At 36.7% G+C, this 26718-nt stretch overlaps 1 protein-coding gene across 6 annotated transcripts in view; it reads right to left on the reverse strand.

The window, feature by feature from the left end:
- Window positions 1-26718, reverse strand: part of Pclo (piccolo presynaptic cytomatrix protein) — a 321060-nt gene that overhangs the window by 77792 nt on the left and 216550 nt on the right. For 4 of the 6 annotated variants that reach the window (XM_060373892.1, XM_060373895.1, XM_060373893.1 and 1 more), the window contains exons 10-13: window positions 23514-23639; window positions 1777-1885; window positions 1173-1240; window positions 197-411 (exon numbers count right to left, since the gene is read on the reverse strand). In XM_060373892.1, the coding sequence (XP_060229875.1) occupies window positions 197-411; window positions 1173-1240; window positions 1777-1885; window positions 23514-23639 (518 nt within the window). The remainder of the gene's footprint in view (window positions 1-196; window positions 412-1172; window positions 1241-1776; window positions 1886-23513; window positions 23640-26718) is intronic. The other 2 variants (XM_060373894.1, XM_060373891.1) reach the window with 1 other exon arrangement.

The raw sequence follows: 26718 nt of genomic DNA on the forward strand, positions 1-26718 counted from the left end.
AAATATCTGAAGAGATGTGTTTGACTGGGACAGCGAAACAGTCAGAAGAGGGAAATGTTTGTCTCAGTAGCTCATCAGCACATGGACCATCACAAGATAACTCTTCCTAAGGCTACTTCACTTCCCATCTGCCTTCCGCCCAGATTTAACCACCAGAATTGGCTGCATGTGGTGACATGTGTGGGACCTTTCTCACCTTGCTGCTTCCGTGCTTCTTCTTGCTCACTGAGGGCGAGCCTGGCTGCCCAGGGCTGGGGACAGAACTGGATCCGGCTGACGTAGGACCCGAGTGAGCATGAGACCCCTTCTCCACGACTGACGACATGACCAGTGGCGACTGCTGGAGTGAGACTTTCTGCAGCTCTGCTGCCAACTGCTTGGGATCCACCCCTGGGGACTTGGCCTTATCTGCTAGAACAGAACAAAAGGCTTTATGCCTTGGGTTCCTGTGTTGGACATTCCAAGGCACTGGTTGGAGTTTTAGGTGATGATACAACATTAAAGACCAAGTTAAACTTTCAAAACCAAATGTACTCAAGTGTAGCTTTATGCATCTATTCCTAGGAAAATCCAGAAGACCCAAATATGAGTGTTATGAGGAATTACAGGGGCAATATGAAGTTCTGATAAGCGTTCAAGACAGTATTTTGAATATTTTATTGAATGAACTATGGAGATGACAAAATACCCTATTTTATCACAGAGAACTACCTTGTAAAAACACGTATTTTCTCCTTTCTAAATCTTCTATATATTGCTCTTTATTGAAGAAACTTCACTTAGCATAACAGAGTATATAATAAATATATTTTACAGGTATGTATAAAATCTCTGTTGGATGTGGCCTGTTTATTTCAGTAACCCAGACTTCATACTAACATTGTAATAACAACAAAAAAGGCCAAGTTGTGCTAAAAACAAAGAGTAGGAACTAAAAATTATATGATTAAAAAGGAATGGCTCAAAATTTGCCTTCACAAGATGAATTTATATTTAATCAATTTAAATCATAAGTTCACATAGTAATATTTAATATAGATTTCTTGTCTCATCTAACAGTAAAATATATAACATGTACACAAATCTATAATTCTGTTTGTATCTATGTCAAAATATGCTACATCTGCATAAATCTCTTCATCCATGGTTGAAACCAGATTGCTGCCACCTACCAATTTTTGGCGGCTCATGCAGTTCTAGGTGCTGTGGATTTTCAGAATCGGACAACATATTGAGGTCCCTAAAAATTAAGACACGTTATTAAGAAAGACACTGTGGAAGACTGAAGCAAAATGTACCTTTTCCAAGTGCCCTGATTTTATTTTCAGGAGGTCAATGAGAAGTGGTTCATGATATAAAGCAACTCGCAGGCATGCTCACCCCACTAGCCCAGTATATATTAGCAATGTTGTTAAAAGTCAAAGCTGATAAAAATGATCATTTAAGGTGAAATCTTTATGATTAAACACAAGACATTTCAAAATGTTCTACACATTTATAAAATCTAAGTGGGCTCTGGCCTTCTTTTAAATGAAAAATGTTTTAATAGAAGCATCAAGGGGAGAGAGCTGAGACATAATCAGAAACTGTTGGCTGGGTTCTGCCTATGCCTTAGCCTTTGATTCAGAACACAAGAAAGCCATAAATCTTGTATTCGCTTTATTTCCTAATTACTGAAAATCTTGCTGACTGGCAAAGGTTCCACCTTAACAATTTTAAATTAAAAAAGACATGAATAGCCAAAAAATGGGAACAGAAAGATGGGGAAAAACTCACAGTCTTACACATATTTCTGCTTCCCCACTTTGCTGATTAATGATGCTCTGTACTTCTTCATATGTTTTAGAAGTTAAGGGAATCCCATTCCATTCCAAAACTTGCATCCCTAAAAAGATAAATGTGAGTACAAAATAAAACGAGTGTACTATCTTCAGTCTTAGTTTACAGGGCACAACAGACTTTTTGCTCGCTTTTGAAAGCCAAATCAGCATATCATTTCAAAGAACATTGGTTCAATGTTCTCCAGAAAATTATTATGGAGTCAGATACAAACTTACCTGAATATGTTTAAGACAACATGCAAATTTTGCTTTTGAAAACCTATTAAATCTTACCAAATACATGCATTTTGTTCACACTTTTGTAAAGAGAAAAATGTTGAATAAACACACGAGTAATTGCAACCATTGGCTTAAGAGTATTGACTTCCATATTCTTTCATAGAATGGAATGATTAAAAAGTCACTAGGATTTCCTGATGAAGATCTGCTCTTGATTTTGCCCAGAAAATAAGATTGTACTGTGTGTGTCTTCTATTTCACTACATGACAGATATTTCTGCCAGGAAGGCCAGCTTTGTGGGTCTGACCTGTACAATAGTACAAGGCTCTGTATTCTGTATCTTGAAAATCTACCTTTTCATTTTTCATAGAATCCAATAAGCTATGTACCTCTCCTGCCTGGTCAAGTCATATCATTTATACTATCTATCTGAAAAGACAATTTTATGCAAAAATAATATAGTAATATTTAATGTTTAAACATTTTATATCCAGTTTTTTGTTTATTTTGTGAGTTGTCAAAATACCCTAATTGTGCATATTTGATATTACTTACATGACCCTAAAACATACATAAAATAAGATGAACATATAGCTGAAAATCATCTAATACAGTGCCCAAATATTTGTAAATGGTATTAGATTTACCCTAGAGAAAATGGCTGAATGTCATGACATAGTAAATAAAAAATAATAATTATTGAATTATTATATCTTTAATAAATTCCACACAGGTTGTAGTTCTGTCTTGCTTACTTCGGCACTGGTTCAACAGAAAATTATAAATATGGGATGGTTGTGTCTTTAAGTTTTAATGGTAGTATATCCATTGGAAGGCATGTTACCAGTTGCAATTAGTAAAAGAAATGCCTTTATACTGTAGTAGAGTAACAGAAGAAGTCCATCAAAGGGCTCACAGTTACACAAGAAAGACTTTTCTATAACTTACTCCAAGAAAATGTTATCTTCAGATGGATCTTAGGTTTATTTCAACTGTCCCAGCTGAAAATAAGAAAATCATTTAAAAGACAATGATACCAAGAATAACTCAACAGAGGGAAAGCGGAGAGAGAACCTTTTATTTTTAAAGCCAGAAGGAAAACCTCCATTTATTCTGAATTGAAAACGTAATGCTGTAATAACTTAGGTATTACCTGTTCGTGTTTCTATAGAATCATATTCTACAGAAATAGTCAAAGGTCTATTTTCTTTCTATTGCTTGTCTGTTCCATTCTTTACATTTTAGAACAAAGGGGACACTGCCAAAATTTAATTGTCTAGTGAAAAAAGATGTATCTAGTCATAATGAAGGAAAACACATTTTGTATTTTCAGTAACACTGCTGAACAGATTCTTGCCCATATACATACATACATACATACATACATCTATATGCATATATACATACATATATATATGATACTTTTAACTCAGTTTAACTGTTAAACATTTAACAGATTCAACTATTAACTGTGAAACTTTTAACAGATTTAACTGTTAACTGTTAAACTTTTAACAGATTCTTGCCCATATACATACATACATCTATATGCATACATCCATATGAAACTTTTAACTCAGAGATCTTCTGTGTTCCAGGACAGACAACTGAATTTTTGCACTTGTCTTTTTTTTCCATGTTATTCTGTTCATTTGTGAAAGCTAAAACTATTCTACCAGTTATTTTTTTCCTGGTCTGGAACCCATGCTGATATACTATGAAATGGGCCACTACTTTCACCATAATTATTTAATGAGTCCCATTTCAATGTCTCTTACTTTCTTCAAGATAATGGAATGCCACTAGTATTAATGTCACAAAATATTTATAGAACAATGAGTTAAAGGTCATATAATTTCAAAACAATATATTGGATTCAAGATGCAAACAGAAGGAAGGATAATAACTGTAGAATCATCTCAAAAGTTAAACAAAGGAAATTTGATAATATTTTAGTAGCCTTCATAAAATAAAGAATAAACATGGTATATAAGAGATGTATGTTATCACAGTTTAAATGAGCTATAATAAGCCAGTGGTTAATATTACAATGAATAAAAAGACTGAACACTTCTCTCTGTGGTCTGGAATAGATCAAGGATGCCCATGCCCAGAACTTTGACTCAGCATAGATCTTTATGTGCTAGTTCAGGCACTCATGCAAGAGAAAGAAAGGAAAGGCACCAGAGCTAGGAGACAGCAGTCATAGTCTCACTGCTCACACACACAATCTTACAACCAGAGAGCCACAAAGGTATTATCAAACAAGTACTTAAGGCTGATAAATTTAGCAAAGATGCAGGATAAAATACCAATGTACAAAAATCAGTAGCATCACTGTAATGACAGTATTTTAGTATAAATAGAAACCAAGAAAGCGAACTCTTTTATAATTATAACAAGATTTAAAAAACAAAGTAATAAATTTAATTGATTATTAATTGAATAAATTTAATTGATTATGTGAAAGTTATTTAGAATATAAAGTATAAAGCAGTCATGAAAGCCATTGATTATGAAATAATGTGAATAGAAGTATATGTCCATAGTCTTCAAGAATTAAATTTAAAAGTTGCATTGAAGACAGCCAACAAGGTGAGCTGCATGTTGTGTGCAACATATACCCACTTCCATCTCCATGAGGCCTTTGGGGATCCCTAACAACATTAAGTGTAGAGCCCCTTCTGCCTCTTCCCTACAGCCTGATCTACCTGGGGGCATAGCTAACAGAGGTGAGCTTCACATTATCCCTGACCTCCATCCTCTGACATACCTAGGAGGTTTGTAGGAATCCCAACAACATTCAACATAGAACCCTACCTGCTCGATCCATCTGGGGCACACCCATCAGAGGCCTGTGATACCCCCAAAACATTCAGGTCCACCTGAGGCACAGATACCAGAGGTGAGCAGCAGGCTCTTCCCTGAGCTCCACTGTCTAGCTAAAGGCTCTGCCTGACACCCTGAGGAGTCCTGCAGCAGAAACATTTGGCCAACACCAAGGATAGGCAGATAGCTAAAAGTCAGCCTGAGACTACAATCAACAAGAGTCAGGGCAATATGGCACCACCAGAGCCCAACTATCCTACAGCAAGCTGTGGATATCCCAACATAGCTATGCACAAGAAGATGATCTTAAAACCAACTTTATAAACATGATAGAGACCTAAAGAGGAAATGAATAAGTCCCTTAAAGAAATACAGGAAAATAGTATCAAACCGGTGGAGGCCTTTAAAGAGGAAAAATAAATAAATCTCATAATGAAACACAGGCAAACACAATTGGAAGGTGAAGGAAGTAAATAAAACTGTTCAAGATCTGAAAATGGAAGTAGAATCAATAAAGAAAACACAAACTGAGCTAATCCTAGACATAGAAAATCTAGGGAAGAGAACAGGAACAACTAACACAAGCATCACCAACAGAACTGAAGATATGGAAGAGAAAAATCTCAGGTGTAAAAGTTACAATAGAATAAATCAATATAACAGTCAAAGAAAACGTTAGATTTAAACATCCCTGACACAAAACATTTGGGAGATCCGGGGTACCTTCAAAAGAAATAACATAAGAATAGTAGGAATAGAAGAAGGTGAAGAGTCCCAGCACCAAGGACCAGCAAATACTTTCAATAAAATCCTAGAAGAATATTTTCTCAGGAGTCACTAAGGGAGGGCTTCCCGCCCCTCACTGAGCAGTATCACTGGCACTCAACAATAATGTTTGATCTCTTTCATGCATTGCTGCTGGAACAGATAAATGACTCAACTGTTACCACTGAAAAGAACTTAGAGATGTAGAGTGTTAGCAATGACCAATACCCTTAGAAAGAATTTGAAAAAAAAAATAGATTAATTAGCAAGGTTGGGTAAAGATGTTTTTGCTAGTGGCTGTGATGAAGAAAATTTTTAGGGAACAAAGTGAAGTTCAGAAAAGTGCACTCTTAATAGTAAAACCAGGGACTTTTTGAGGTTGGCAAGCAAGAACAATCCCCAATTAGTACTAGCTGATGTGACTCTCTCAATAAAGCTGGACTTCAAGATGATTAACTTCTTGTACTATTTTTTTTCCCCTCAGCTTCCGGATATGATTTAATAAAAATTATTGAGTAGTTATACACCTTGAGGATTTAAACTAGAAATGGCTGAGGGAATAAATTTTTTTTATATATAAAAGTTTAGAATTGTTATTCCTTTAAGGTTTTTATAAGATTATCTTTTAAGATAATTGATTCTTTGTAACTGCAAACTGCAGCCTGCTGGTAAAGAGAAATTACCTTGCTTACTCACACTTTGTTAATCTGTAACAAGTTGCTTAGTTATAAATATACATGTTTTTTTTTTGTGAATACTTTGTTTTTCATTTTTGTTTCTCACCCATAATACATAAAACATTTGTTCATGTAAGGGTATTGGGGAACATGCTTTTCATATGTATATTCATTGCAATCGATCACTTAAAGAAAAATCGGATGGAACCACATTGTGATTTTTGTACTGCTTGAAAGATCTTGCTGGGATATATAAGCTGTGGGAGGAAAAAAAATGAAGTGGTTGGAATCCTTTTCCACTTACTTTCTCATTAAGTGTAAGCGTATGTGTATGGTCTTTTTTCCACTTTCTTTCTTTCTTCCGGATGCTTGCCACCATGAGTAGAAGCCCCCCACCAGGAGCCACCAGCTCTGGCCCACTAACAGCAACAATCAGTTGTGGCCCCACTGGTTACTACTACCAGTGGAAGCCCCTGTCAGGAACAATCAGTTCTGCCCTATAGAGTTAAGCCTTTTACCCTCAGAGACAGTCTGCTGGGTGATCAGCAGATTATCTATGTCCTATCTATGCCCTGCCTCAGTTTATCCTGTGGTGCCAAACTGTTCTTTGATAATGTGTAGGGATAAAGATGGTGCAGAGATTGAGAAAATGGCAAACCAATAACTGGCCCAACTTGAGACCCACCCCAAGGGAGAGAACCATATTAATGATACTATGCTATGCTTGCATGCTGGAGCCTAGCATAACTGCCTTCTGAGAGGCTTCATTGAGCAGATTATGGAAACAAATTGAGAGACCCATGGCCAAATAACAGACTGACCTTATGGAGTCTTATGGAAGAGTGGTCGGAAGATAATGGGAGCTCAGGGGGTCAAGGGCACGGCAAGAAGACCTACAAAGTAAGCTAACCTGGGTTCATGGGGCTCACAGAGACTGAACCACCAACCAAAAAGCATTTATGGGTTGGATCTAGGCTCCCTACTCATATGTAGCAGATGTGCAGCCTTATCAACATGTGGGTCTCCTGACAATGGAAGCAGGAGCTGTCTCTGACTCTGTTGCCTGAATTTGGATCCTTTTCTTCTAGCTGGGCTGCCTTGTCAGGCCTCAGTGACAGACAATATGTTTATTCTGCTGAAACTTGAGATGGCAGGGTGGGTTAGTATCCCTTGACAGCCTCCTCTTCTCTGAGAATGAGAGGGGGTGAGTGGTAGGAGGGGCATGAGGATAGGACTTGGAGGAGAGGAGGGGAAGGATGGGATTGACTATAAAGTGATTAAATAAATGAAGAAAAAATCTTAGTGAAGTTTTAGGTGAATTGAATATATTATTAAATTAAAATCCAGCACAAGTTTTTAGATCAGTGTCCCTTCAGGTACTCAAGTTTAATCTGATATACATATATATGTGCATGTGTGTGTGTGTATAAAAGAGAGACATAAGAGATTAAACTATTGCTTAACACTATACAGTTATTAGCTGTATACAAATAGAATCTTCAGTAGTCTCCTAGGTCAATGCTGGTATCAATAAATAGGAAAAGCCATTCAGTTTATGCTTACTAACACTACATTGTAACTACTGAATATAACAAATACTCAAGTATTTATACTGGGCACAAAGTATACAAATTATTTACAAAGCCATTTTAATTATTACACAGCAAGATAACTGTTATTTATATGACAATATTAGTTAAAGTTACAGGCATTTTGAAAACTGAAGATATCAACAAACAAACAGGAATCTGACATGTGCTACACAAATTTTGCATAAGCAATGAGAGGAAGGAGATCAGTTGAGTTGCGTGTCTCCTCTCTGTCCCTCTGCTAGAGAGAAGTCAGCATTGCCTGCATCTAAACATGATGACATTACACAATGCTGCAGTGATACAATCCAGTTATCTGATGGAAAGTAAAGTATACAGGAAAGACTCATGAATTCAGTTTTAGCAAAGAAATGGTGGTTAAGGTTTTCTTTTCTTTTTTTTTTTTTAATGCAGTTTATTCAGGAACCTTGAACAATCCTCGGACCCTGGGGAAAGCCAGCCCACAGCTTAAATAGCCTCTGGGTAGCCAACCCAGGCGTGCCACGTGGGCAATGCAGATAGGTCCACATACATGGAAGCAAGCCAGATCCTCAGCCTTAGCCAAATGTGGAATTGTTTGTGACAGAGAGCACTCACCATCGGGAAGGTGGAAGGCGGAAACCAGCTCCATCTTTAAGGCATAGCATTCCGCAGCTCTCTACAGTTCCCCCTTTTTGTTTTAGACACATCAGGCAAGAGTAAAGGTTTTCAAGAGCAGTAGGAACTGTCATTTTCTTTGTTTGGGTAATGCCATGGTGGGGGCGTGGCTTTATCTCAAAGAAAAATCACTACAAGATGTCCCTAGGTTATATGGCTTCTGTTGTGCCCCGGTCTTCTCGTGTAAGCACTAGGGCATAGTAAGGAAGTCACATAGTAAGGAACACTTCCCTGGAGGAAAGCACTCTGTCTGAAAGGGCATTCTCAGCGTTGTGGAATATTCTCAGTGTTCTAGAATGTGTAATTCCTAATTGAATATATAAGTATATATAATTATCTGAATCTAGAATATAAAACACCTATTAATGTAAGTAATTAAATTTCATACTAATAGTTGAAAAGACAATTGAGACTGATTACAATTAATTTAGAGAAACAAAGTAGTGTGATTTATTACCAACATCAAAAATTCACTTTCAAAAACAGAGAAGATAAGGAAATAAAACTTCCTATGATTGCTGTCCCAATCTTGAGATTATTATGATAGGATTTTTCTTTTAGTTCCCAATGATCACTAAAACAAGTCACCATTATGGCTCAGTAGTTCCTGGAAGGATTGATACACATGCCAAAACAAATTTATTACTAAAATCTATTGTCTTAGAATACTGTGTATGATTAGAATAAGATAAAATCAGAAAGTGACTGAATAAATCAGAAGAAGATAATGGGCATGTTTTTATAATTTGATTGATCCCAGGAAATAATGCAATATTCATAATGGCACTATCTCATTTTAAGTAGATTTCAACTCAGAAATGTAGAACCATTTCATAATTTAACTTAACAGTTGATTCTGTTAATATATCTAGGAAGGATGTTTCTAATGACTTTCTAATTAGATGATATTAGCATATTAAAACTATCACATCTGAAGAATGTCATGTCTAGTTAGCATAAACAGACTAAATAAATATGAGAATTATTCAGAGATGAATTATGCAGAGATGAATGGACAAAGGAAGTCAAAAGAAGTGATGAAATACCCAATGGTCACCTTGTCTACTGTATGTGTCCAAGTTGAGTCAATAAGGGCCCTGACTTTAGTTATGCCTTCAATCCCTTTTTGTATTCATATATTCTTAGCTATTCTTTTTTAATGCTATTCAAATGTAACCTATTACCTATAAAATGGATTTTAACACAGAACATGATCACTTTATTTCAGGAATATGGTTTCCTAGTAAACATAGGCGCTATTGAACATGTGGCAATATCATCGTCTCTACTGAGCATACTCACAGGAAAATATAAATTTTACTTCATAATATTATCTGGTAGATTAAATGTACAGAATGTTGCAAACATTTCTGAGATATGATTTCTAAATCCTACATAAATGAGGCAGAAGGAGACCTGTAATTGAAAAGGCAGTTTTGCCGAGGAATCTTGCAATCAATCTTCTGCATTAAATGGAAGGTCATAACATTTTTATAATTCTTAAAATCAGAAGGAGAATGGATGCTGTTTGGGGACTGAGACTGAATGAAATGAGAAATGATGGTGAATGTGTTGAAATTTTAAGTTATATGATAAATGGTTTTGGGAAACCAGCATTCATGGTCAGTTTGTAATACATTAGTGTATACTTGATATCTGCTATTAGGAAAACCTAAATTTCATCACCAATAAATAAATGCTATGTAAGGTAAATAATGTGCTAAATATCTTGGTTGTTAATTACTGTAATGTACACAGATATCAGACTAAGAAAATATTATAGTAGCAATAGTTTTTGAGAAAAATTTAAAATATATTTGGCTCGTTTGTTACTGTTTGTAATGTGTATTATATTGATAAACTGCCACGTGCTGTTTGAGCTCACTGAAAAGCTGGCTTTGGAAGCTGGTCTGAGCCCTATCTTCTTCTTCCTCCTCAAACATGTTTGTGTGGAAATATCCTCTCCTTCATCTGAGGATGGGTTACTTCCCCTTCCCAAATGTTCCCCAGTTGGTTTCTGTTGCATGAGAGCATTCCATTTGGTGCTTTTATTTTTATCTGCTGCCGTTCTTTTATTTGGAAGCTTTAGCAGAGGGAACACTCTGCACTGTCTAGGAAATCTCCATGGGACCACATGGCACTGTCCACGGGACTCTCTAACTTGCTGACTTCCTCACTATGTTTCTCTTAGGAGTTTGTAAACACCCTAATTTGATGGCTACCCCTATTATTGATCTCTCAATTTTCCTTCATTAATTTTCTTTACTGGGTGTTTTGAATGCCCAGCTTATGATATTTTTCTATCTATCTGCTACTTGTCATTTATTTTTTACCCTTTCCTTGGTATATGTTTATAAAATAATATAAACATTATATAAGTCAAAAATAAAGTATGACTGTTATCCCAAACTCAATCCCCCAAGTCTCATCGATAGATCACTAGCTACATCCCTCCTTCCTCTAGCTCAAATATCCTGTGGATCTTACAGACCATCTCTTCCTAGCCTAATGTTCCCCAAACCCCAGCAACACACCCATAGCTGTATCCCAGTCCTCAACTCAAGCATGCACCTCCCGCTCAATCACAGGCCGTGCCTTCCAGAAAACCAGTCTTCCACACCAGCAGTCATTCTCTGTAAACATACCAGTATAGCAGTCAACACACAGCCAATGTACTCGGAAAATCCAGACAGAAAACAGAAACCAACCGGCAAAACATCCATACAGCAAGGAAAACAAAACAAAACAGAAATCAGCACCTAATCCTGTGTTCATCCTAAATCCAGATGCCTGGGCAACAGCATGAGAACACAATCAATAAGAGTAAGGGCAATTTGTCTCCACTAGAGCCCCACTATCCTACTGCAGCAGGCCCTGAATATTCCAACATAGCTAGCACACAAGAAAAAGACCACAAAACCAACTATACGAAGATAACACAGGCTCTTAAACAGGAAGGAAATAAAACCATTTAAAAATCCAGGATAGCACAAACAATCCGAAGAAAGGAATAAATCCTTTAATGAAAGCCAAAAAAATACAAATAGTTCAAGACCTGAAAATGGAAATGGAAAAAAGAAAAGATAAACTGAGGGAATTTGGGAAATGAAAAGTTTCAGAATTTAAACAGGAACTAGAGAGACAAGCTTCACTAGCAGAATAGAAAGATGGAAGAGAGAGTCCCAGAAAAAAATTTAGTCACCCTAGATACAAACACACACATACACACACACACACACCACCACCACCACCACCACCACCACCACCAACAACAACAACAAAAATATTCAAAAATCTCAACAATCATTGGTCATTGGTATCTGTTAATATTAGTGGTATCAATTTTCCAATAAAAAGACACAGGCTAACAGAATGGATGTGAAAACAGGATCCCTTCTGCTGCATCCAAGAAACTCACCTTAACATCTAGGATAGACATTATCTCAGTGTAAGAGATGGAAGAAGATACATCCTGCCAATGGACCTAAAAAGCAAGCTGAATTGCCACTTTGATATCTAGCAAAATAGAATTCAAATAAAAACTAATCAAAAAAGATGGAGAACACTACATAATCTTTAAAGGAAAAAATCCACCAAGAAGAAATTTCAATTCTTAACATCTATGTGTGAAACACAAGGACACCCAAATTTGTAAAATTAACACTACTACAGCTTAAATCACATACTGACCCTTTAATATGTGATATTGAGTTGGAGACTTCTATGCTCCACTCTCACCAATGAACTGGTACTCAGACTAAAATTAAAGAAAGGAATACTGGAGCTAACTGATGTTATAAACAAAATGGATCTAATAGATATGTACAGAACCTTTCACCCAGACATAGACGAATAAACCTCAGCAACTCATGAAACATTCTCAAAAACTGACTACATACTCTGGCACAAAGCAAGTCTCAACAAATAGAAGAAAATTGAAATAACTCCCTGCATCCTATCAGACCACCATAGATTAAAGTTGCATATCAACAATAACAGAAACGACAGAAAGCTTACAAACGTTCCGCTGAATGAAAAAAAAATAGGTCAAAACAGAAATAAGGAAAGAAATTAAATATTTTCTAAAATCAATGAAAAAATACACAACATATCCAAACTTAATAGAACACATTGAAAGTGGTGCTAAGAGGAAAGTTCATAGCACTAAGTGCCTTCATAAAGAAATTAGAGAGAACTCATGCCAGCAATGTAACAGCATACCTGAAAAACTCTGGAACAAAAAGTAAGCACACCCAAGAGGAACAGATAGCAAGAACAGACAAGAAAAGAAATGAAAAGAAAAGACAAGACAAGACAAGAAAAAAAAAAAGAAAAGAAAAGAAATGACAAGACAAAAAGAAAAGAAAAGAAAAAAACGAAAACAAAACAAAACAAAAAAAACCCCAAAAACCTGAGGGCTGAAATCAATAAAATAGAAACAGACTAATACAAACAGTCAACGAAACAATAAGTTGGTTCTCAAAGAAAATCAACAAAAGAGAGAAACCCATGTGTGTCTTTCTGCTTCTGGGACAGCTCACTCAGGATGATCCTTTGCAGGTCCCACCATTTACCTGCAAATTTCATGATTTCCTTATTTTTACATTGCTGAGTGATATTCCATTGTGTAGATGTACCACAATTTCTGCATCCTTTCTTCAGTTGAGGGGCATCTGGGCTGTTTCCAGCTTCTCGCTATTACAAATAAAGCTGCTACACATATGGTTAAGCTAATGTCCTTATTGTGTACTTGAGCCTCTTTTGAGTATATGCCTAGGCTGGGTCTTGAGGAAGCACTATTTGGTATACACTCACTCATATAGACATATAATATAGGATAAACCTACTAAAATCTGTACATCTAAAGAAACTAATCAGAGATCAGACCTCTACTCTTGCCTGATGCGTCTAAAACAAAAAGGGGGAACTGTAGAGAGCTGCGGAATGCTATGCCTTAAAGATGGAGCTGGTTTCTGCCTTCCACCTTCCCGATGGTGAGTGCTCTATGTTATGAACAATTCCACATTTGGCTAAGGCTGAGGATCTGGCTTGCTTCCATGTATGTGGACCTATCTGCATTGCCCACGTGGCACGCCTGGGTTGGCTACCCAGAGGCTATTTAAGCTGTGGGCTGGCTTTCCCCAGGGTCAGATGATTGTTCAAGGTTCCTGAATAAACTGCATTGAAAAAAAAAAAAAAAGAAACTAATCAAGAGAGATGACCCTGACTAAAATGTTCAATCCCCATCCTGAAAGGCAAAGAGGATGGACATCAGAAGAAGAAGAAAACAGGAAACAAGCTAGGAACCTGCTACAGAGGACCTCTGAAAGGCTCTGCCCTGCAGACTATCAAAGCAGATGTTGAGACTTATGGCCAACTGTTGGGCAGAGTGCATGGAATCTTATATAAGAAGTGGGAAATAGTAAGATCTGGAGAGGACAGGATCTCCACAAGGAGAGCAACAGAACCAGAAAATTTGAACACAGGAGTCTAACCAGAGACTCATACTCCAACCAAGTACCATGCATGGAGATAACCTAGAACCCCTGCACAGATAGCCCATGGCAATTTAGTGTCTAAGTAGGTTCCATAGTAATAGGAAGAGGGACTGCCTCTGACATAATCTGATTGGCCTGATCTTTGATCACCTCCCCCTAAGGGGGAAGCAGCCTTATCAGGCCACAGAAGATGACAATGTAGCCACTCCTGATGAGATCTAATAGATTAAGTTCAGCAGGAAGGAGAGGAGGACCTCCGCTATCAGTGGACTTGGGGAGGAGCATGAGGGAGGAAGAGGGAAGGAGGGTGGGTTCAGGAGGGGAGGAGGGAGGGGCTTATGGGGGAATACAAAGTGAGTAAAGTGTAATTAATAAAAGTTAAAAAAGAGAGAGAGAAACCCTTAGTCAAAGTAATTGAAAGCAGAGAAAAAAAAATCCAAATTAACAAAATCAGAAATGAAGAGGAGACATAACAAAAGATACCAAGGAACTCCATAGAATCATAAGAACATATTTAAAAAACTTGTAGTCCACTAAATTGGAAAATATAAAAGAAATGGATTATATTCTTAATATATACAATATAACAAAGTTAAATAAGTCCAAATAAGGAATTTAACCAGAATTATAACTAGTAGTGAAATAGAAGTAGTTATTAAAAGTCTCCCAATCAAACAAAAAAGAAAAAAAGGTGGGGGGAGGGCACATGGCTTTACCTCAGAACTTTATCAGACCTTCAAAGAAGAGTTATAACCAATACTTCACTAATTATTCCACAAAATGGAAACAGAAGGAACATGGCCCAATTCCTTTTTCTGGGGTACAGTTAAGCATATAACCAAACAACATAAATAATCAACAAAAAAATGAGTATTACAGACCAATTTCACTTATGAACATAGATGCAAAAATGCTCAATGAAATACTCAAAAAGTGAATCCAAGAACACATCTCGATGATCATTTACCAGTCAAGTCAGTGTCATCTTAAAGATGGAAAGATGGTTCACTACATAAAAATGAGATGTACTTCACTACATAAACCAACTGAAAGATAAAAGTACTTGGTCATCTCATTAGATGCTGAAAAGCCTTTGACAAACTCTAACACCACTTCATGATAAGAATCCTGGAGAGATTAGTAATACAGGGAACATAACTAAACATAACAAGAAAAAATTATAGCTGGGAGTAGTGGCTCACGCCTTTATTCCTATCACCCAGAGAGGAAGAGGCAGGCAGATGTCTGTGAGCTCGAGGCCAGCCTGCTCTAAAAAGTGAGTCCAGAACATCCAAGGCTACACAGAGACACCCTGTCTTGAAAAACAAAAATAAATAAGTAAATAAATAAATAAGTAAATAAGTAACAACAATAATAAAGACAACTTACAGCAAGCCTATTGACAACATCAAATTAAATGGAGAGAAGCTCAAAGAAACCCCACCAAAATCAGGAACAAGACAAGGCTGTCCACTTTTTGTATTTATTCAGTATAGCCCATGATATTTTTTTGCTAGCACAGTAATTCAACTAAGGGAGATCAAGAGGACGCAAATTTAAAAGGAAGAAGTCAAAGTATTGCTACTTGCAGATGATATGACAGTATATGTAAGTTGTGCTGAAAATTCCACTGGGGAAATTCTATTCCCTACATCTGATAAACGTTTTCATCAAAATAGCTGGATATAAAATTAACTCACAAAAATCAGTAGCCTTTCTATATACAAATATAGGAAGGAAGTCAGGGAGATAACACATTTCACAATAAGGCAAATAATATAAAATTCTTATGGTAACCAAGTAAAAGACTTGTATAATAAAAACTTCAAGCATTTGAAGAAAAAAATTGATAAGATACCAGAAGATGGAAAGGTCTCTGATATTCATGAATCAGTACCATTTAAAAATAAAAATGGCCAATTTACCAAAAGCAACCTAAAGATTCAATGCAATCCTCATCAATATTCAAATACAATTGTTGACATACCTTCAAAGGAAAATTCTCCACTTCGTATTGAAAAACAAAGGCCTAGGATAGATGAAACTCCCTGAATAATAAAAGAACTGCTGGAGGTGTCACCATTTCTGATTTCAAATTGTACCACAGAGCTATAGTAATAAAAAACAGATAATGTTGGCTTAAAACAGACATGTTGGTTGATGAAATTGAATCAAAACCCAGACACTGATGAACATTTGATTTTGGTTAAGAAGCCAGAAATACACAATGTAAAAAAGAAAACATCTTCAACAAATAGTGCTGCTCTATACAGATGTCTGTATGTAGAAGACTGCAAATAGATGCATATTTATCAATATGCACATAGCTAAAATCCAAGTGAATGAAAGATCTCAGTATAAAACCAGATACACTGAACCTGATAGAAGAGAAAGTGGGGAGTAACCTTGAATGCAATGGCATAGGAGACAACTTCCTGAACCGAACACTGATAGTGCAGGCACTAAGACCAACAATTAATAAATGGCACCTCATGAAACTGAAAAGTTTCAGCAGAGCAAAGGATACCATCAGTAGGACAAAATGACTGCATACAGAATGGTAAAATATTCTTATAAACTCTATATCCAATAGAGGAATAGTATCCAAGAATATACAGAATGCATAAATCTAGATATAAGAAAACCAAACTAATCTATTTAAGCAATGAGGTTTAGATCTTAACAGAATTCTCAAAAGAGGACTCTCAGTTGCCCAAAAAACATTTAAGAAATGTTCATCATCCTTAGCCATCCCGGAAATGCAAATCAAACTACTTTGAGGTTTCATCTTACACCTGTCACATCGGTAACATGTGACATGTAACATGCGACAGCTCATGCAGGACATAGAATACCCCTGCCACATACACACTTCTGGTGGCAGTGCACACTTGTGCACCCACTTTGGAAATCAATGTGGCAATGGTTCCTCAGAAAATTGGGAAACGGTCTTCCTTAAGACCCAGTTAACCAGGAGAGTATAGAGGCAGACACCTGTAATCCCAGAACTTGGGGAGGCAGAAGCATGAGTTTGACTCCAGCCTACTCTACAAAGCGAGTCCTGGACAACTAAGGCTACACAAAAAAACCCTTTCTCAACAAACAAACAAAACAAAGCAACAACAACGAAAAGACCCAGTTAACCACTCGGGTATATGCCCAAAGGACTCTCATTCCACCTTCCACCACAGGCACACTTGCTCAGTCATGTCCGTTGTGGCTTTATTCATACAAACTGAAAACTGGAAACGACCTAGATGTCTCTTAACTGAATAATGGATAAAGAAAGTGTGGTAATATACACAATGAGCATTACTCAGCTGTTAGAAGGCATCGTGAAATTTTGCAGGCAAATGAATTGTTAGGAAAACAAAACAAAATGAAACAAAAATAAACAACTCATATTAAATGACGTAATCGAGACCCAGAAAAGCATATGTTGTGCATGGTGTATATGCACTTATAAGCGGATAGTAGCCTGCGAGTAAATGATAACCAAGATACACTCCATAGACACAGAGAAGTTAGCTAAAGCAGAGAGGTATTGGAGAGGTGGGGCATGTGTATCTCCCTAGGAGCTGGAGATTAAGGATGGACTGGGGGCAGGTGGAAATGGAAGCATGCAGGATCAATTTGGGTAGGGGAAGAGATGGGATGGGGGAAGAGAATGCAAGAAGAGAGAGATTGGAATTTGGGGCTACTTACGGGTTGAGGTGAAAACCTAGTACTCAGAGACTGGAGCCTAGCATAATTGTCATTAGAGAGGCTTTATCCAGCAGCAGCTGATTGGAGCATGTGAAGAGACCCACAGCCAAACATTAGACAGAACTCAGGGAATTCCATAGAATAAGGGGAGGAATGGTTGCAGGAACCAGAGGGGTCAAGAACACCACAGAACACAGTCCACAGAATCAACTAACCAGGGCTCATAGGGCACTCAGATACCGAACAATCAGGGAACCCGTGTCCATCAGAACTAGGGTCTTTGCCTATATGCTATTGTTATGTACCTTGGTTTTCCCTAACAGTAGGAGTGGGGATTGTCTCTTACTCTTTTGCCTGCTTTTGGGACCCTTTTTCTCCAACTGAGTTGCCTCATCTATCTTTGATAGGAGAGTTTGTGCCTAGTCCTATTGCATCTTTTTAAGTCAAATTTGGTTGACATCATTGGAAGCTTGCTTTTTTCTGAAGAGAAGAGAAATAGGATCGAGGGGAGAGGGGAAGTGGGTGTGTGGGAACTGGGAGGAATGGAGGGAAGGGAAACTGCAGTTGGGATGTAATATATGAGAAAAGAATCTTTTAAAATTGGAATTGATATTGAATCAGGAAAAGATTTATGATCATCGATCTTGATATAAAGTAATAGTGGTGCATTCTAAATAAACCATCAACACATGCTAATGTAACTCTGTAGTTACACATTATTCAAAGAAATAATACAAATTAAATTAGAGAAAATTATACAATAGTTAAAACTCTAACCTCAGTGACCATCTCAAACCTCAATGTTGATGTGCTAAAAATACAGACTATTAATTCTAACACAAACAGAAGGAATAGCAATGCTTAAAATTATTTGATTTGTAATTAAATCCACAGCAAAGCACAATCTTCAGGGATTAAAAGAAAGAATAATAAATGTCAGACTATTCTCTGCTCAGTATTTGTTCAATAGTATTTTCTAAATGCTACTGAGAGATACTGGTCTCTTTACTATCTGACTTGCTAAATGTTTAAAGATCATTGTCAACTAATCATAAACTAGTAGTTAAGCTTAGAAAATTCTGCTAAATGCAAAACTGTACAGAAGCTAATATTGTGAATATTTAAAATTTAGTTTGAGAATAAACTAATAATCTTACAGTAACAATTTCTGCCAGTCTCAACATTCTGAAACATAACGTTCTCCTGTTATTAGATAAAACTGAACACTTTACTTTGAAAGCGACTTCAAGGAGTTCCCTGGTTGAATTTTTAGTTGCTTATGTATACTATCATATCATCTGTGAATAGTGAAACTTTGACCTCTTCCTTTCTGATTTGTATCCCCTTGATATCCTTTAGTTGTCTTATTGCTTTAGCTAGGATTTCAAGAACTATGTTGACTAGACATGGAGAGAGTGGGCAGCCTTGTCTTGTCCCTGATTTCAGTGGGATTGATTTTAGTTTCTCTCCATTGCGCTTGATGTTGGCTATAGGCTTGCTGTATATTGCCTTTACTATGTTTAGGTATGTGCCTTATATCCCTGATCTCTTCAAGATTTTAAACACGAATGGGTGTTGGACTTTGTCAAATGCTTTTTCGGCATCTAAGGAGATGATCATGTGGTTGTCCTCCTTCATTTTGCATATGTGGTGGATTACATTGATGGATTTCTGTATGTTGAACCACCCTTGCATACCTGGGATGAAGCCTATTTGGTCATGGTAGAAGATCTCTTTGATGTGTTCTTGGATTCGGTTGGACCATGTATGGATGTAACCTAGAACCCCTGCTCAGATGTAGCCCATGGTAGCTCAGTATCCAAGTGTGTACCCTAGTAAGGGTAACAGGGACTATTTCTGACATGAACTCAGTGGCTGGCTCTTTGACCTCCACCCCCCACCCCCCGAGGGAGGAACAGCCCTGCTAGGCCACACAGGAGGACTTTGCAGCCAGTCCTGAAGATACCTGATAAATCAAGGTCAGATGAAAGGGGAGAAGGTGCTCCCCATCAGTGGGCTTGGAATAGGGTAAGGAGAAGAGGGAGGGAGGGTAGGATTGGAAGGGAATGAAGGAGGGGGATACAAAGTTAATAAACTGTCACTAATATTAAAAAAAAAATAAAAAGGGGCTTCAAGAGAAGACTGAATCGAGTGGTTTTAAACAAATGGCTACAATGTGAGCTAAGTAAAACACCAGCACTTTGCTACTCCAAAACCAACAAGCCCTGCAAATTGACATTAATTTATCAGAACTAGAGAAGAATCTACTTGATTTCTAGTATTTTGTGAATGTACAACTATGAGAAACTACTAGAAGAAACCTGCACATAATTTTGGCTTCTTAACAGTCATCATAAACAGAGCCATTATCATTGAGTGGTATAAATATCCATCAAATATCGTGCCCTGATGCTCCTGGAATGTAGCAGGAGAGATGTATGATCTCTGGACAGCATTAGACCTGGCCAAAGCTTTCTGAATAAGGATTTTGCAGCTGATTGTGAAGAAAAGCAATTTAAAATCTATATTGTGAACAAACTGCCACTCCCATCACACCTGACAGTCAATATCAGTTCTACAAAGGCTAACAGTATAAAGGTTGATATTCAGAAATACAGAGAGCTGAAATCTAAAAAAGCTGAACAGCTTTTAGTTTACCTTGAATACATTAACCAGAGATTTTCAATGATATAAACATGTATGTATGTACATAATCAAAATAAGTCCACTACTACCTACTGACTCAACTACTTATACATAAATTGTTGCCTTAGAAAAAGAATTAAATCAAGCCAGGCATGGTGGCACACGACTGTGATCCCAGTTCTGTGGGAGGCAGAAGCAGATGGATCTCTGGGAGTTTGAGACCAGTCTGGTCTACAAAGTGTAGGACAGCCAAGGCTACACAGAGAAACTCTGTCTGGAAAAATCAAAAAGGAAAGAAAAGAAGAGAAAAAAGAGAAAAGGAAAAGCATTTTAAAAATTGTGGAAAAGTACCTTCACTCCTTGAATAAACACATGCTGGAAAGGATGTGGGGAAAGGGAAACCCTCCTCCATTGCTGATGGGAATATAAACTTGTGGAAGCAATTTGGAAATCTATCTACTGTTTTCTCAGAAAATTAGGAATAGTGATACCTCAAGATCCGGCTATACCATTACTAGACATATATCCAAAAGATGCTCAAGTACACAAGGACATTTGTTCAACCATGTTAGTAGCCGCTTTATTCATAATAGCTAGAATCTGGAAACAACCTAGATGTCCCTCAACTGAGGAATGGATACAGAAATTGTGGTACATTTACACAATGGAATACTACTCAGCAATTAAAAACAAGGAAATCATGAAATTTGCAGGCAAATGGTGGGATCTAGAAAATTTCATCCTGAGTGAGGTAACCCAGAGCAGAAAGACACACATGGTATATACTCACTTATAAGTGTATATAAGACAAATAATACAGGATAAACTGTATTATTACTAAAATCTATAGTCCTAAAGAAGCTAAAAAACAAGGCTGACCCTAGTGGATGGTCTGAAATCTCATTCACAAGGACAACAGGATAGACATTGGAAGTAGGAGAAGATAGGCAACAGGTCAAGAGCCTTCCACGGGGCCTTGAAAAATTCTACCCATCAAAGGAGATGCTGAGACACATACCAAACTTTGGGCATAGAGCAAAGAACTTTATGGGAGAAGAGGGAGATAGAAAGACCTGGAGGGGACAAGAGCTCCACAAGGAGACCTACAGAGCCAAAAATCCTGGGCCCAGTGGGGCCTGCAGAGACCAATACTCTGACCAAGGACCATGTATGGAGAGGATGTAGACCCCTGCTTAGATGTATCCCATAGGCAGCTCAGTCTCCAAGTGGGTTCCCTAGTAAGGGGAACAGGGGCTGTGTCTGGCATGAACTCAGTGAACAGCTCTTTGATCCCCACTCCCTGTTGGGGTGCAGCCTTGACAGATCACAGAGGAAGGTGATGCAGCCAGTCCCGTTGAGACCCTGATAGGCTTGGGTCAGATAGCAGGGAAGAGGACCTTCTCTGTCAGTGGACTAAGGAAGCAGTATAGGGGGCAAAGAGGAAAGGAGGGTGGGACTGGAAGGAGATGAAGGAGAGGGCTACAGCCAGGATACAAAGTGAATAAATTATAATAAATAATAAATAATATATATTTAACAACATATTAGAACAAAACATTTACTACTATATGTTGCATTATTAGGGTAACACTTTACACAAAGAATAAAAACCAAAACTGTACCACAACCACTCTATAATTTTTAAGACCTGGTATAATCTCTGAAGTTAATGCTTAAGAACAAGATACTGTATATGAATTAGAATATACCATTTAGGCATATGACATTAGTCAAGCCAAACACACACACACTAAAATAAGCAAAAAACAAGTGGAATTCTAGAAGTAAATAAGCCACCAAAGAAAAAAGGACTGAATTTATGACATTTGCCTCTTTCCACATTAAATAATCCTACCATGACCAAAAGACAGACATGTTGTGAAGTGTCTGAATTTGAAGTTGGGAAGGGATGTACACAGGCTGCTTCATGAAGCTGAACTAATGGCCTAAGCACATTAGTACACATGTATCTCATCAAATACACTTTGATAAATAAATATTGAATATAGTTTGTGTATATCATATAATGATAATTTATCAAAATACCTTTGTATGTAGGTTCCAATACATTTCAATTACAATGACAGTGAATCACTTTTAAAGATTGCAAACCACCATATGTAAAATTTAAACCAAAAAGTAAAACAGAATACTTTCCCAAATACTTTATTTAGAATAAAATAGAAAGGTTATAAATATTTTGTGAAAAACAAATTCACACTACAAACAATTTCACCTGAAGCTCAAGAGTTATGTATACACATAGCTCACATGTATTGCATTTACATGTTATAGAATTTGTAAGCAGAATGGTCACAGTAGTTCATAGAAAAAAATGAAAATTATCATAATGTATTTTGAGAATCCATCCATGAATTTATTGTGTAAAGATGATGAAATACATGTTTGATTGCAAGATCTGTAAGGGTCATTATTTTAAAGTGTCCTTTGTGAGGTGAATGGTGTCTAAAAGTAAGCAGAACCGGATACGGATGTTGGCAAACTTCAGATGTGATGTGACGTGAATACTTGAATGTCTCTGACCCTGTGATCTATGCCCCTGCTACCGCAGGGGGAAGGTGTGTGTGCTCCAGTCTAAGTTAGCAATCCTGGCTATGTTCCAGCATGCATTGTTGACCACAGCAGGAGGCAGATGGAACTGCTTGTGAGCCATCTGTAGCTAGTTACCTGACCTTAGCTTCTACAGAATGTTGTTTTAAATTTTCATAGCTGCTTTCAGTATACTTCCTTTTTCTAAAAAATAAAATATTAAACTAGATCATTGAAGTTGTTTTTAAGTTACCCTTCAGTAAAAACCTTAGATAATTGTGTTTTTGAAGCATCTCAGTAGCTAACCACCTGCCAAAATAACAGTGCAAATGAAAGTAAATTTATCTTATTTCTAGATACATTTTCTATTATAGCATAATATATTATAACATTGTTATGCCATAATTTTACCACATTAATTACAAAATTTTCTGATAAAAAATAAAGCAAATTTGCATATTAATTTACATACAAATGAAAACACATTTAATATGAATACATTCATTTTATTTTACTATGAAATTTATAATTTTTACCTTCTACAAGTTTCCCTGTGTGTTCTGCACTTCCACCGGGAAGAATCTTAGCAATATAGGCTCCAATTTCTCCACTATGTCCAGGGATTTCTTTACCACCAACAATTCTGATTCCTAGGCCATTGCCTGTTTTGAAAATTAAGCAAACTGTTAGTAATCGTTGAAGAAGGAAACCCTTACCACAGTAGGCTACACAAAAAGTAGATTAGAGACACAGAAGTGAAACAAAACTCAGAGCAGAAACGACATCAATCATAAAATTACATTATTCTAATTCCATAAGTATATGAAAAATAAGGTTATTGGGGTGTATAAGTATTTAAGTATAATCTACAGTGATTAGATCATTATTAAATGCTCTCTCAAAATTATTCATACTTATTAAAATAGCAAATGCCCTCGAATTTAACCAGATACATTTTCCAAAGTTATGAAACATATGCTCAGCAAAACTCCGAGGTACAAACAATCAACTTTGAAACTAAAGACAATTAATCTCAGAAAGGTAGTCATGGATATTTTAAATGGACAAATATAGTTACAACATAGATATGACTCCAAGTGATAGAATGATTGTAACATATGATTACTCTTCACTTCCCGACCTTAACTCCTCACTGTGCTCTGCTTGTGGCATGAGAACATTGTTCCAGATTATGAATAACTTAGTCCTAGTTCTTTACCCCATAAACAGGTTGGTCTATAATTATCCACTTGAAAAGAAAATAGAGAATAATTATGGCAAGCAATTCTGACAGACATGAACCTTCACAACTTCGGTTGGTGTGCTGTTTCTAAATAATCTAAAAAAACAAGTGAGTGCATGAAGTACTGGGTATGCTTTTGGACAATGGAGAGGGTGTGCCAGGAAAATGTTAGACAAGAAAGCAGAACTCTTAATCTCTAATAATAACACAGACCTATCAATTTAACTGAATTTTTATTAAATATGGTCTCAAAATCATGCTTCTTTCTCACTTCATTCTTCAGGCATAGTGCCTTGGTTAGCATCTGCATGATTCATGTGTTATGCAACTAATTATATTAAATTACAGGATTTTCTGTCACGTTATCCCCTTCTAGTTCCTGTGATATTATAGATGGACTTCTTTCCTCACTCCTATCCTTTCTTCCTCCTCTTCTGTCCTTATTTCCTTCCTGCCTCTATCCCTCCTTCTATCTGTCCCTTCCTTCTTCTCCACTCTTCCTCCTTTACCCCTCCCTTCTTGTTGTTTCCTCCTTTATTTCGTCTCCTCTTGTTTTCTCCATTTCTCTCAGGCCCTCCCTTCTTCCCTCCCTTCCTCTCTTTATCCTGTCTATATTTCTGCCTTTTAACAAGGATATATATATATATATATATATATATATATATATATATATAGGGTTAGGGTTAGGGTTAGGGTTAGGGTTAGGGTATATATATATATCCTTGTGAAAAGGCAGAAATATATAATATATATATTATATATATATGTGTGTGTGTGTGTGTGTGTGTGTGTGTATTCTGAGGACTAAATTTAAAAATATGTTTAAGCCAAAATATACAAAATTAGTAATCTGCTTCCAAATGTCCTGTCAATAATGATTCATGGTGAAGCAAGATAGTGGTTCCTTTTGTCCCACATTTAGAAATGTGTGTGACCCAAGGTCCATGGCTCAGTATTATTTTTTGTAGAGGTAATTGTTGTATCACAACAAATTTAACAAAATTGCATTTGTTTAACTAATCTGGTAAATAAAACTCAACTAAATCTGCGTAAAAGCAGCGAGTCATTGGAATTTAGACTTTAAAAAAAGTCATCAGGATAAAATCTACAATAACATTTTAGATACTTGTCAATCAAAGGTAGAAGATAAAGAAAATAGCACTAACCAGTTGTCAATCCACTTATCTAGTCCACATTTACCAATATACTATGCATGCTTTAGAAGTTGCTAAAAGTTTTTTAAAACATTAAAAGTTTTTTTTAATAACATATAGAAGAAAAGTAAAAAGTCTTATGAAAATGTTTTTTTTTCTTGTTTTTTTGAGACAGGGTTTCTGTGTAGCCTTGACTATCCTGGACTTGCTTTGTAAACCAGGTTGGCCTCAAACTCACAGTGATATACCTTTCTCTGCTTCCCTGAGTGCTGGGATTACAAGTGCGCATCACCACACTGGGCAAAAATTAGTTTTCCTTTTTCTTTCTTTTTTTTTTTTTTTTACCATGACTTGTGTATCATGAAAGCTAATTCATATATTTTTTGAGAGTTTAAATATTGGGATATCATACATTACATTTCCATAAAACTAAAATATATCTCTTCAAATATAGAAAGAAAGATGTCAATGTAAGACTTGTTGAATTGAAGATACAGTAATTTTGAACTAAATTTACTGGAACTAAAGGATCCTTGATACATAATACTTATATTAGCAATTTCCAGTATTTTGCATTTTTATTTGGTGTGTTGACATCCATTTGAGGTGTGTGTGTGTGTGTGTGTGTGTATGTGTGTGTGTGTGTGTGTAAGCCATGGGAATCATGTAAAGGTGACAGCTTGTGGGAGCTGGTTCTCTCCTTCTACCATGTGTTCTAGTGACTGAAATCATGTCAGCAGTCTTGGTACCAAGAACTTTACCATCTGAGCCATCTTTCTGGCTCCTTGTTTATATAACATTTGACCTTAAAAAAAAAATCAATCTTCTTTGCCTTTCTATTTATTTTTTATGTACTTATGTAGACCCATTGACTAACACTTCCTTAATAAAAGGTCATGAAATACACAGGTTTTGATTTTACAGTGTGACAAGATAAAGAGAAATTTGAAGAAACAATTAATATTAAGAATACAATAGCTATAATGAAAAAAAGAAAAATAATTTTAAGTACAGAAAGTAGTTTTTTGAAACTTTTTAAAATTTATTCTCTCATATATTATACCCCAACTGCAATTTTTTCTCTTTCCTCTCTTCCTAGTCTCCCCACATCTCCTGCCCCACATCCACTCCTCCCCCATTTGACTTCAGAAAAGGGCAGGCTTCCCAGTGATAGCAACCATATCAAGATGCAATAAGATTAGGCTCCTCCCCTCATATTGAGTTTGGACAAGGAAACCCAGAACGAGGAAAAGAGTCCCAAAAGCAGGCAAAAGAGTTGGAGAGAGACGTCCCACCACCTCCCCCTTTTAAGAGTCCCACAAGGATACCAAGGAGGTGGTGGGA

Source organism: Meriones unguiculatus, chromosome 21 (genome assembly GCF_030254825.1).
Source record: "Meriones unguiculatus strain TT.TT164.6M chromosome 21, Bangor_MerUng_6.1, whole genome shotgun sequence".
NCBI lineage: Eukaryota > Metazoa > Chordata > Mammalia > Rodentia > Muridae > Meriones > Meriones unguiculatus.